Here is a 14111-nt window from a genome sequence, read left to right on the forward strand (position 1 = left end):
ATTTAGAAATTAACTCTTCTTTCATCTCCCTGTGTTTTTTAAAACATATTGCTTTGAACATGAGTATAGCATGTATTTATTTATTTTTGTATTTACATATTTATTTATTTTTTTCTTTGTTGAGACAGGGTCTCACTTTGTCATCCAGGTTGTGCAGTGCAGTGACTTGACCTTGGCTCACTGCAGCCTCGACCTCTGGGTCTCAAGCAATCCCCCTGCCTTAGCCTCCCAAGTGTCTGGGACTAGAGGTGTGTGCCATTACTCTTGGCTTTTTTTTTTTTTTTTTGTAGAGACAAGGTTCCCAGGCTGCTCTTTAACTCCTGGGCTCAAGGGATCCTCCCACCTCAGCCTCCCAAAATGCTACGATTACAGGCATGAGCTACCACGGCCCACTAAGTATGGCATTTTATGTGAAGAGTATTGAATCCTTTCCGCTCCTCTGCATTATACAAAAGTGGTATATTTTGTAGTCCAATTGATTTACAATGTTTTTCTCTATGCAAAGAAAGTCAAATTAAGTGACTTATTAAATCTCAATCTTACCTTCCTTTAAGAAGGTAAATGTAGGCCAGGTGTGGTGGCTCATACCTATAATTCCAGCACTTTGGGAGGCTGAGGCGGGCGGATCACCTGAGGTCGGGAGTTTGAGACCAGCCTGGACAACATGGCGAAACCCTGTCTCTGCTAAAAATACAAAAATTAGCCGAGTGTGGTGGTGGGTGCCTGTAATCCCAGCTACTCGGGAGGCTGAGACAGGAGAACTGCTTGAACCCGGAAGGTGGAGGTTGCAGTGAGCCGAGATTGTGCCATTGCACTCCAGCCTGGGTGACAAGAGTGAAACTCCATCTCAAAAAAAAAAAAGAAAAGAAAAAAAAGAAAGTAAATGTAAATTTGAACTGGCTTGAGGTTGATTTTATCTAATAAGGTTTCTTTATTTTAATGGAATATCTAACCAATGATACCAAAGATAATCTAGTATTAATTTATCTTTTTTGTAGATTCTGATAAACAGTACGAAAGATGTTTTGCTTTTGAGAGATGTTTTCTGTACTTTTCAAAGCCATCAATGAGTATCTTTATTTTGGAGGAAATAAATAGGGTTTGCCTCCTTTGTAACTCTTTTTTTCTGGAAATTCTAACATTAAAACTAGCCCTTTTTTGGTTATCTAATATTTGCCTTTTGTGTGTGCAGGGACTTGAAACCGGACAATATGCTTATTTCTAATGAGGGTCATATTAAACTGACGGATTTTGGCCTTTCAAAAGTTACTTTGAATAGAGGTAAGAAAAATATCAAGTAAGTACTTTTTTAAAACATCCAACAGGCCAGGCGTGGTGGCTCACACCTGTAATCCCAGCACTTTGGGAGGCCAAGGCGGGCAGATCACCTGAGGTCAGGAGTTAGAGACCAGCCTAGCTAACGTGGCAAAACCCCATCTCTACTAAAAATCAAAAATTAGCTGGGCGTGGTGGTACGCGCCTGTAATCCCAGCTACTAAGGAGGCTGAGGCAGGGAGAATCACTTGAACCCAGGAGATGGAGGTTGCAGTGAGCTGAGATCCTGCCATTGCACTCCAGACTGGGAAACAAAGTGAAACTCTGTCTCAAAAAAAAAAAGTCCAACTAAAAATAAATATAAAAAATTTAAAAAATGAAAAGTCTAACAAATTATAGAGACTACATTTCATTAACTTCCACTGTTTTCTTTGTTAGTTTACACTAAATAAAATTTGTTATTTATCCCAGAATAGGCTAGAAAGGTATAACGGGTTCTTTTTTCCACTGAAGATGAAAAATAGGAGTGATTATTCTTGGCTATTCAGAGGTCCTTGAAGGTCCTTTGATCTTCACAAAGGAACTCACAATTTCTGTTTTTCTGACTTTTATCCCGAGTGAAATTGATTCTTACCAATTAAGCATCAGTAAAATGACCAGAATAACTATAACATGATGAAGGGTTAATAACTGAAAACATATTCAAATATACACGGCCACCACTAAGACCTTGATCAACAAAAGGACAAAGAAAATGAATACACAGTTAACACATATATGTATATATGGGACTGTGTTCTTTTCACTAGTAGTAGTTAAATAAATGCTAATATAAGAAAGAGTAAATGAACCATCTTACACTATTAAACGGGCAAAAGAAAGGAATACTGATGGTCCAGTTAGTAATACTACCAAAAAAGCACACTAATATTTTTCTGGGGGCATTGTAAATTAGCATAGTGCTTTCTGGAGGAAATCTGCCAATATGTTTTTAAATATAAAAGTTTTTAATTCTCTTTGATCTAGTGGCTTATGCTTTGGAATTTATTCTAAGGAAATTGTTCAAATGAACAAAATACACATAAATGAAATCACTTGTAGCAGCATTGTTTCTAATAGGGAGAAACTAGAAATTACTTAAGTTCATCATAGAAACATGGATAAATGATTGATTATCAACTTAGAAACATATTGTATTCTTGGCTGGGTGCTGTGGCTCATGCCTGTAATCCCAGCACTCTGGGAGGCCGGGGCGGGTAGATCACTTGAGGTTGAGGTCAGGAGTTCTAGACTAGCCTGGCCAACCTGATGAAACCCCATCTCTACTAAAAATACAAAAATTAGCTGGGTGTGGTGGCACGCGCCTGTAGTCCCAGCTACTTAGTAGGCTGAGGCAGGAGAATTGCTTAAACCTGGGAGGCAGAGGTTGCAGTGAGCCAAGATCATGACACTGCACTCTAGCCTGGGGGACAGAGCGATACTCCATCTCGAAAAAAAAAGAAACATATTGTATTCTCTATTAGAAAGTGTAGACGGATGGGAAAGTATTAATAATGAAAATAACCAGAAATTGGACTTAAAAACTCTGGAATTATAACTATTAATATTTGAAAATATATGCAGATCTACAATTCTTCATGTGGAAGTACAAAGTTCAACAGTTATGAATACCTAAAACTTTTTACTAAGTTTGGTAAAATCTGATCTATGCTGATGTAGGGGTATTTATAGTCTTTTGTTTGTTTGTTTGTTTTGGGATGGGGTTTTTGCTCTGTTGCCCAGGCTGGAGTGCAATGGCGTGATCTCGGCTCACTACAACATCCACCTCCCGGGTTCAAGCAATTCTCCTGCCTCAGCCTTCTGAGTAGCTGGGATTATAGGTGCCCGCCACCACGCCCAGCTAATTTTTGTATTTTTAGTAGAGACACAGTTTCACCATGTTGGCCAGGCTGGTCTCAAGCTCCTGACCTCAGGTGGTTCACCCGCCTCGGCCTCCCAAAGTGCTAGGATTACAGGCATGAGCCACCGTGCCTGGCCAGGGGTATTTATAGTCTGTTGATTCCAGTTCATGTGATTATTCATATGATTTGCCACTAGGGATATTTCATAATATGCAGTATATTTACCACATTACTTTTCTAAAATCTAAACATTTTTGAATTGTGATTTCAAAGAAATCTGACTTTGAAATCTTATTTCGAAATCTGATTCTAAGGATTTCAGATAAGCTATTGGAAAATATCACAAATGACAAAAATTTTGCATTAAGATAAAATTGTTGATAAATTTAAGTCACTTTGTTTATCATAAGGGTCTAATTTTAATAAAACTTTTTTTGTAAAATATCATATACGTGTATTATTATTATCACTTCATCAATGTGAGGCATAAATGACATTTGTTGTTAAAACTTTCAGTATACTTTCATTTATTTACTTATTTGTTATTTTTTTTTTTCTTTGAGACAGTCTCGCTTTGTTGCCCGGGCTGGAGTGCTGGAGTGCAGGGGCACAATCTAAGCTCACTGCAAGCTCCACCTCCTGGGTTCACGCCATTCTCCTGCCTCAGTCTCCTGAGTAGCTGGGACTACAGGCACCCACCACCACGCCCGGCTAATTTTTTGTATTTTTAGTAGAGATGAGGTTTCACCATGTTAGCCAGGATGGTCTTGATCTCCTGACCTCGTGATCCACCCACCCTGGACTCCCAAAGTGTTGGGATTACAGGCGTGAACCACCGCGCCCAGCCTATTCATTCATTTATTTATTTATTTTGAGAGGGAGTCTTGCTCTGTCACCCAGGCTGGAGTACAGAGTACAGTGGCATGATCTAGGCTCACTACAACCTCTGCCTCCCAGGCTCAAGCGATTCTTGTCCCTCAGCCTTCCGAGTAGCTGGGACTAGAGGCATGAGCCACCACACCCAGCTAATTTTAAAAAGTCCTATAAGAACATTAGAGTTCTGGGATTATTTTTGTTTGTTTAAGAGACAGGGTCTCACTGTATTACCCAGGCTGGAGTGCAGTGATGTGATCATAGCTCACTGTAGCCTTGAACTCCTGGGAAAAGCAATTCTCCCACCTCAGCCTCCCCAGTAGCTGGGACTACAGGTGCTTGCCACAATGCCCAGCTAGTTTTTAAATTGTAGAGATAGGTCTCACTATGTTGCCTAAGCTGGTTTCAAACTCCTGGGCTCATGGGATCCTCTCCATTTGGCTTCCCAAAGTGCTAGGATTACCGATGTGAGCCACCATGCCTGGATAAGAACATTAGACTTCTCTTACCATTTTTTATATCTAAGTGGAATAGTATAGTATTATGTGTCAGTGTTGAATTATTTTAAAATATTATGCGCTGAAACATGCTAATAATCTGGGTCAGTTTCTATCTTGACCTAGGCTTAAACATATTAGCTAACGTGGGGGGCCTAAAATTAATATTGATTCCATACCATCTCCTTATTTATTTATTTAGTTTTTGAGATAGAGTTTTGCTCTGTCGCCCTGGTCGGAGTGCAGTAGCGCGATCTCGGCTCACTGCAACCTCCGCCTCCCGTGTTCAAGTGATTCTCCTGCCTCAGCCTCCCGAGTACCTGAGATTACAGGTGCCCACCACCAAGACCAGCTACTTTTTGTATTTTTAGTAGAGACAGTGTTTCACCATGTTGGCCAGGCTGGTCTTGAACTCCTGACCTCAAGTGATCCATCTGCCTCAGCCTCCCAAGGTGCTGGCATTATAGGTGTGAGCCACCGTGCCCAGCCACTGTCTCCTTTTTTAACATTTGGTTTACAAAAAATTATTTTGTTGTCATATACATAACATTCATTTTTAGTCAATGGGAGGTAAAGGTTTTAAATACATTTATATACTTTTCTTTGCATACATAGATATTAATATGATGGATATCCTTACAACACCATCAATGGCAAAACCTAGACAAGATTATTCAAGAACCCCAGGACAAGTGTTATCGCTCATCAGCTCGTTGGGATTTGTAAGTACTTGAGAAGAAAATTAACATGACATACCCCTTCATGATCACCACTTAAAATTTAAAATCACCTTTAAAAAAAAAGATCAAAATAGATTTAAATATCAAGCATTTGGATTTACTTTAACAGTTTGTCTACTTAGGTGGTACAACAGTCTATGTACTTAGGTGGTGTTTTGGGGAAGGTAAACCTGTTTTTATTTTTCTCTTTTTAATAGAACACACCAATTGCAGAAAAAAATCAAGACCCTGCAAACATCCTTTCAGCCTGTCTGTCTGAAACATCACAGCTTTCTCAAGGACTCGTATGCCCTATGTCTGTAGATCAAAAGGACACTACGCCTTATTCTAGCAAATTACTAAAATCATGTGAGTATAAAAGAAAAGGTAGGCCAGGCGCAGAGGCTTACACCTGTAATACTACCACATTGGGAGGCTGAGGCAGGATTTCTTTCTTTTTGAGACGGAGTCTTACTCTGTCATCCAGGCTGGAGTGCAATGGCGCGATCTCGGCGGCTCACTGCAACCCAGGAGTTCAAGACCAGCCTGGGCAACAAAGTGAGACTTCATCTCTACAAAAATTAGCTGGGCATGTTGGTGCACACTTGTGGTCCCAGCTACATTGGAGGCTGAGGCAGGAGGATCGCTTGAGCCCAGGAGGTTGAGGCTGCAGTGAGCCTTAATAGCGCCATTGCACTCCAGCCTTGGTGACAGAGTGAGACGCTTCCTCAAAAAAACAAAAAATGCCCCAAAATTCAAAACATTTTGAGTACCAACATGACACCCAGCAGTTTGGGCAGCCGAGGCGGGCGGATCCCTTAAGGTCAGGAGTTCGAGACCAGCCTGGCCAACATGGTAAAACCCTGTCTTTACTAAAAATACAAAAATTAGCTGGTCGTGGTGGTGGGCACCTGTAATCCCAGCTACTCAGGAGGTTGAGGCAGGAGAATTGCTTGAACACAGGAGGCGGAGGCTGCAGTGAGCTGAGATCATACCACTGTGCTCCAGCCTGGGTGACAGTGAGACTGTCTCAAAACAAACAAGCAATTTACCATTATTTATTTGCTTTATCCAGTAGTATTTTTTAAAAATCCCTTGTAAGTGTGTATAATTGACATTTGTAAGCGCATAAACCTCAGTGTTAATAAATACAAGTTGAATTAAATACAAGTATTAAATACAAGTTGAATTGAGTAAATGTAGTCATATTCTAACTTTATAGCACGTCTGGATATATCACATCAATAATGTTCCTTTGTCAGGAATGGGTTCAAATTGGATGATAGATATTCCAAATTGATTTGCTCCTAGTTATACATTAATTTGGTGGTTCATACCTGTAAGTACAGCACTTTGGGAGGCTGAGGCGAGAGGATCACTTGAACCCAGGAGTTTGAGACCAGCCTGGGCAATATAGTGAGACCCCCATCTCTAGAAAAAATTAAAAGCATTAGCCAGATTTGGTGGTCCTCACGACTCAGGAGGCTGAGATGAGAGTATCGCTTGAGCCCAGGAGGTCAAGGCTGCAGTGAGAGTAATCATACCACTGCACTCTAGCCTGGATGACAGAGGGAGATCCTGCCATGAATTAGTCAATCAATCGACCATTCCCTTGTTCTTATTCTTTACTGAATGAATGTTAAGGGGATTTTGTTCGGTTCTAACTTTCATAGCAGTACTTGTATCTAAACATAGTGGGATATGTTTAGATATATTAATAGTATATGTATCTAAACATAATGGGAAGCATGCCAGCTGTTCTTGTGGACTAGATAGTGTTTACAAAGAAATAGTTCTGATATGTAATTCTTAATACATATTAATATGTAATTCTTGATACTTTGCTTAATTATATGTAAAGATTCAGGTTCAGTAAGGAACTAAGAAAGCTGTAACATAGAATTCAATATTGTCTCTTCTCTATAGGTCTTGAAACAGTTGCCTCCAACCCAGGAATGCCTGTGAAGTGTCTAACTTCTAATTTACTCCAGTCTAGGAAAAGGCTGGCCACATCCAGTGCCAGTAGTCAATCCCACACCTTCATATCCAGTGTGGAATCAGAATGCCACAGCAGTCCCAAATGGGAAAAAGATTGCCAGGTTTGAGGGACATTTATCTTAATGAAAATCAATTATGTATGTCAAATGAATGTTAGAAATATTATACCTTTTCATATAAATTCCATAAAGAAATGAAATTGTTACATGAATGGCAGTCATAGTATTAATCAGAAATTCATTTTCCTGCACATTCTGTCAAATTCTTTTGAAATATTTCATTTCTCATTCAATTGTGACATTGTTCTTACTTGATTATATAATGAGATTCTTGCAGTAAATTGATAATAAATGCTTGGCTTCTGTGTATCTAGGTGGACCTCACTTGTTTTTAGAAGTCCTTCCCATGATACAGACATTGGCTTGTTGGTTTTGTTTTATTTTGTTTTTAACCTATGTCATTTAAAAACTCATATTACCTCCTTCTATACTGTTTCCTGTCAGTTTCTTGTTTAATGGAATGGTAACTCTTCTGGATCAGAAATAACTTTTAGACCAGAAAGGTAATGTGGGTGTGCCCTTAAAGTGTCTATTCTGAGGATATTGCTTGCCAAATGAATGGATTTACTTAAAGTCACTTTACTTAACTTACATAGTGTTTTTGCCTTTTTAAACAGTTATTAGAGCTAAGAGATATTAAAGGTGGTAGGAACTAAAATTTAAAATCATAATAAGGTTTCCTTCATAGAAGGCTGATAAAATAATGATAAATTAGGATAACACTAATATCCAAAGAATAAACCTTTTATTTGCTAAAATAATTTTGATTCTATTTGCTGCTTATTCTCAGCAATAGAATTTTATTATTATTGGATATTTGTATTTTATAAGCAAGATCAAATTAACGTTTAACTAAGGCAGAGTTTCTTAATCTTTTTTCCTTCTCTCTTTATAAAGTAAAGGTACTATATGCTGCAAGATAAACAGATTTCCATTCCCAGTACTATTACTGCACTCCTTTCCTATTGAAGAAAACATATTGTTTACTATTTCAAATTATACACAGCTTTACTATCCTCCCACTTCTGCATCCCTGAGGGATGCACCAATGGGATTATAGTGGTGCTTCTCAAGTTATGATCAGAGGAATGATAAGGCACCCTCTGAAAAACCTTACACTGATCCCCACATGCATCATTTTCTGTGCTTACAGATCAGTGAGATATAATTCAAGAATATCCTTTTTTAGGCCAGGCGCGGTGGCTCACGCCTGTAATCCCAGCACTTTGAGAGGCTAAAGTGGGTAAATCACCTGAGGTCAGGAGTTTGAGACCAGCCTGGCCAACATGGCAAAACCCCGTCTCTACTAAAAATACAAAAATTAACTGGGCGTGGTGGCGGGCGCCTGTAATCCCAGCTACTCAGGAGGCTGAGGCAGGAGAATTGCTTGAACCCGGGAGGCAGAGGTTGCAGTGAGCGGACATCATGCCTCCAGACTGGGCAATGAGCAAAACTCCATCTTCAAAAAAAAATATCCTTTTTGCTTGAGACTAAATGCTCATTATTATTACTGAGTTAATGATAGTTAATAAAGTTTACTATTCATTTACACATCAAAAATAAGCACTATTAGAGTTTACTGAAGACTCACTCTACTTGACTAATCTTGTAAAAATCTTTATCACCAAGCACCAATTTGCAATATTATATACAAAGCTGAGTACCCACAAATACCCACAGATAGTTGGAATTCAGAAAAAAAAATCATTATTAATGCAATATCAGTTCATCTTGTTGACAATGGACTTTAATTTCTGCCCTTTGGGGTTTGTAATTATTAATTACCATTAATGTCACTTCATCCTTATCAGCTTGGTTTTTTAATACTTATATGAAGCGATATATATTTACACTGACAATATTTTAGGTCTATAATTTTTCATTGACTAAATTTCAAGCCCTGTGCATTTTGCAGTTCAAAACAGAATCATCCAGGCCAGGTGTGGTAGCTTACACCTGTAATCCCAGCACTTTGGGAGGCCTAGGCAGGTGGATCACCTGAGGTCAGGAGTTTGAGACTAGCCTGGCCAACATAGTGAAACCCCATCTCCACTTCAAAAAAATTATGCAAAAATTAGCCAGGTGTGGTGGTGTGCCCCTGTAATCCCAGCTACTTGGGAGGCTGAGGTGGGAGAATTGCTTGAACCCAGGAGGCAGAGGCTGCGGTGAGCTGAGATCGCACCACTGCACTTCAGCCTGGACGACAGCAAGACCCCATTTCAAAAAAAAAAAAAAAAACAGAATCATCCATATACCTATTGCAAAATAGATATGTACGTAATGCAGCTTACCCCCAAATGTGCCTGAATATGTTGCCTGTTAATTTGTCCTGTTTAAGTAACCTGTGATATACGATCAAAATAAGTATTATAGAATAATTTATTTAAATTTTAGACCATTTCATTCAGAATAATGTATATAAGCTTATAATTGCTTACATTGCTTTTTAATTCTCTGTTGTTTATTTTTTCCATTTGAAAGTGGCAACAGGTAGCATAATAGTTTATGGGGTCATTTATCCTACCTTAACGGACCATAGTTAAAAGGTCAAAGAATCTCAGCTTTATATAACTAAAACAAATATTTTTTTCCCTCTTAGGAAAGTGATGAAGCATTGGGCCCAACAATGATGAGTTGGAATGCAGTTGAAAAGTTATGCGCAAAATCTGCAAATGCCATTGAGACGAAAGGTTTCAATAAAAAGGATCTGGAGTTAGCTCTTTCTCCCATTCATAACAGCAGTGCCCTTCCCACCACTGGACGCTCTTGTGTAAACCTTGCTAAAAAATGCTTCTCTGGGGAAGTTTCTTGGGAAGCAGTAGAACTGGATGTAAATAATGTAAATATGGACACTGAGACAAGTCAGTTAGGTTTCCATCAGTCAAATCAGTGGGCTGTGGATTCTGGTGGGATATCTGAAGAGCACCTTGGGAAAAGAAGTTTAAAAAGAAATTTTGAGTTGGTTGACTCCAGTCCTTGTAAAAAAATTATACAGAATAAAAAAACTTGTGTAGAGTATAAGCATAACGAAATGACAAATTGTTATACAAATCAAAATACAGGCTTAACAGTTGAAGTGCAGGACCTTAAGCTATCAGTGCACAAAAGTCAACAAAATGACTGTGCTAATAAGGAGAACATTGTCAATTCTTTTACTGATAAACAACAAACACCAGAAAAATTACCTATACCAATGATAGCAAAAAACCTTATGTGTGAACTCGATGAAGACTGTGAAAAGAATAGTAAGAGGGACGACTTAAGTTCTAGTTTTCTATGTTCTGATGATGATAGAGCTTCTAAAAATATTTCTATGAACTCTGATTCATCTTTTCCTGGAATTTCTATAATGGAAAGTCCATTAGAAAGTCAGCCCTTAAATTCAGATAGAAGCATCAAAGAATCCTCTTTTGAAGAATCAAATATTGAAGATCCACTTATTGTAACACCAGATTGCCAAGAAAAGACCTCACCAAAAGGTGTCGAGAACCCTGCTGTACAAGAGAGTAACCAAAAAATGTTAGGTCCTCCTTTGGAGGTGCTGAAAACGTTAGCCTCTAAAAGAAATGCTGTTGCTTTTCGAAGTTTTAACAGTCATATTAATGCATCCAATAACTCAGAACCATCCAGAATGAACATGACTTCTTTAGATGCAATGGATATTTCGTGTGCCTACAGTGGTTCATATCCCATGGCTATAACCCCTACTCAAAAAAGAAGATCCTGTATGCCACATCAGGTATATTTATAACTTTCTAATACTGTTTTTTGGATTTTAGAAAAACTATGAAGACAGACATTTGCCTCTAAGCTAGACTATGCGGTATTAATCATATAGTTCTGTTCTTCTTGTTGAGAATCTGTGGGCTGTTGGAAGTTTTCACCCAGAAAAGTAAAGCTGGTAGAAATCATGTTTATTATTTGTAGCTGTAATGCCTCCTTCCATTTGTGTTGTTTTATGTACTTTCCTAAGAAAATACAATCACATACTTTCACTTGATCCCCACAGTACTATGAGTTACAAAATTAATTTTCACTTGATCCCCACAGTACTATGAGTTACAAAATTATTATTATTATTATTATTATTATTATTATTATTATTGAGACAGTCTCGTTCTTTTGCCCAGGCTGGAGTGCAGTAGTGTGATCTTGGCTCATTGCACACTTCACCCCCAGGTTCAAGCGATTCTCCTGCCTCAGCCTCCCAAGTAGCTGGGATTATAGGGGCCCACCACCACACCTGGCTAATTTTTGTATTTTTAGTAGAGTCAGAATTTCACCATGTTGCCCAGGCTGATCTCAAACTTGTGACCTCAAGCAATCCGCCCACCTCGGCCTCTCAAAGTGCTAGGATTACAGGTGTGAGCCACCTCACCTGGCCAGAGATAATTTAAGTCCGCTCTACCTTACTGCCTTCCAAGGACATATTTAGATGATCTCTTCTTAAGAGAATAAAAGTTGAAAAATATATGTTTCTTTCTTTTTTTTGAGACAAAGTCTCGCTCTGTCACCAGGCTGGAGTGCAGTGGCGCGATCTTGGCTCACTGCAACCTCCGCCTCCTGGGTTCAAGCAATTCTCCTGCCTCAGCCTCCTGAGTAGCTAGGACTACAGGCATGTGCCACCATGCCCAGCTAATTTTTGTATTTTTAGTAGAGATGGGGTTTCACCACGTTGGCCAGGATGGTCTCGATCTCTTGACCTTGTGATCTGCCTGCCTTGGCCTCCCAAAGTGCTGGGATTACAGGCATGAGCCACCATGCCCAGCGAAAAATATATATTTCAAAGCTTACTCTCTATATTCTAAACCTTTACCAACCCAAAGTTTTACTTTTTTTCTTCCTTTGGGAAAACATCATAACATAAAATGTGTAACCCCTGAATTTATGTTTCAAAACTTGAGTTTTCTACCCAAGACTTACTATTAAATGACTTAGAAGTCCCTTAACCTCAGACCTGCAATTTTTCTAAATGTCTGTAAGGGATAATGGCACCTGTCTTGCTGGTCTTACAAAGTTGTTGTGAATGCCAGGCGTGGTGGCTCACACCATCTTTGGGAGGCCAAGGTGGGAGGATCACCTGAGGTCAGGAGATCGAGACCAGCCTGACCAACATGGAGAAACCCCGTCTCTATTAAAAATACAAAATTAGCCAGGCATGGTGGTGTATGCCTGTAATCCCAGCTACTTGGGAGGCTGAGGCAGGAAAATTCCTTGAACCTGGGAGGCGGAGGTTGTGGTGAGCCGAGATCGCACCATTGCACTCCAGCCTGGGTAACAAGAGCGAAATTCCATCTCAAAAAAAAAAACTTGTTGTGAAATAACAAATTATCCTAAAAATTTTTAAATGCTATTTAGTACAATAGGTTATATGTAGTTCTGTCTTACGTGTTGTCTTAATCATTTGTTAGCCATAGCCTTCCTCAGTGGCTCTTCTTAAGCTTGTATTAGTCCATGCTATCAGTCTTCTTGCAGATTTTTTCACTGAACATTTTTCTTGCAGATTTTTTTTATTGTTTCTTATCTAGATCTTATTGGAATAATCAGTGTTGTCTAAGCTTTTGAACTTCACCAGATAAAAGGACTTTTTCATAATTATAACTAATTATGCATTCATTTTCAAAACTTATCAAAAATTTGACTACATCCTTTACGCCTAGTAGCCTATGAGCTAGTTATTTGGCTTGTGTGTTTCACCATTTTCTATTCAGTGTAAAAGGAATTAAGATATTTGTTATCTCTTAAACCCTTTTTGAATTAGCAGACCCCAAATCAGATCAAGTCGGGAACTCCATACCGAACTCCGAAGAGTGTGAGAAGAGGGGCGGCCCCCGTTGATGATGGGCGAATTCTAGGAACCCCAGACTACCTTGCACCTGAGCTGTTACTAGGCAGGGCCCATGGTAAGGCATGCATGTCTTGAGTTTTTGAAGTGTTATCTATCACTACATTATCTTTCAAGGTTAAATTTTAAAAAATTTCTTCAGTACTTACATTACCTAAAGTAAAAGAAAATGAACTCATCTAGTATATATATGGCATTTGTCATAGGAAAATAAACTAGCAGTAGCCATGGCTGTCCCACTCTCTGAATGTAAAAGACCAGATGCTGGAGTACATGTAGTCATTTGTCCTTTGCCTTCTGGTTCAGTCTCAATGTTCCAGAGAAGCCCCACCTGCCACCCTTGATATTATCTTATCTCTTTTTTTATTTATTTTTATTTTTATTTTTTGAGACAGAGTTTCTCTTTTGTCACCCAGGCTGGAGTGCAATGGTGCAATCTCGGCTCACTGCAATCTCTGCCTCCCAGGTTCAAGTGATTCTCTGGCCTCAGCCTCCTGAGTAGCTGGGATTACAGGCATCCACCATCATGCCTGCCTAATTTTTGTATTTTTAGTAGAGACAGTTTCACCATGTTAGCCAGACTGGTCTTTAACTCCTGACCTCAGGTGATCCTCCCACCTTGGCCTCCCAAAGTGCTGGGATTACAGGCGTGAGCCACCGTACCCGGCCTATCTTACCTCTTAATGTTTCTTCAGGTTGGATGGAGTTTGGGCTCAGGACCACAATGTTGGGTCTAAATTTCTGTTCAGTCTTCAGAAGCCTATTCCTGTTTAGAACTTATTCTCAGTTATATCCTTACCAGAAGAGTCAAGCCAGAAATGAACCATCATCCTTCAAAACAGAACATAAGTATAGAAAGATAGGGCTGGTTACGGTGGCTCACACCTGTAATCCTAGCACTTCGGGAGGCCAAGGCAGGTGGATCACTTGAGGCCAGGAGTTCG

The 14111-nt window shown here is 39.3% G+C and overlaps 1 protein-coding gene across 14 annotated transcripts in view; it reads left to right on the forward strand.

Moving 5' to 3' along the window:
• Positions 1 to 14111, forward strand: part of MASTL (microtubule associated serine/threonine kinase like) — a 32785-nt gene that overhangs the window by 5995 nt on the left and 12679 nt on the right. For 8 of the 14 annotated variants that reach the window (XM_055092520.2, XM_034930162.3, XM_003821422.7 and 5 more), the window contains exons 4-9: positions 1193 to 1281; positions 5162 to 5268; positions 5484 to 5634; positions 7192 to 7364; positions 9922 to 11061; positions 13084 to 13225. In XM_055092520.2, the coding sequence (XP_054948495.1) occupies positions 1193 to 1281; positions 5162 to 5268; positions 5484 to 5634; positions 7192 to 7364; positions 9922 to 11061; positions 13084 to 13225 (1802 nt within the window). The remainder of the gene's footprint in view (positions 1 to 1192; positions 1282 to 5161; positions 5269 to 5483; positions 5635 to 7191; positions 7365 to 9921; positions 11062 to 13083; positions 13226 to 14111) is intronic. The other 6 variants (XM_055092525.2, XM_055092521.2, XM_008974886.5 and 3 more) reach the window with 1 other exon arrangement.

Source organism: Pan paniscus, chromosome 8, assembly GCF_029289425.2.
Source record: "Pan paniscus chromosome 8, NHGRI_mPanPan1-v2.0_pri, whole genome shotgun sequence".
Classification (NCBI taxonomy): Eukaryota; Metazoa; Chordata; class Mammalia; order Primates; family Hominidae; genus Pan; species Pan paniscus.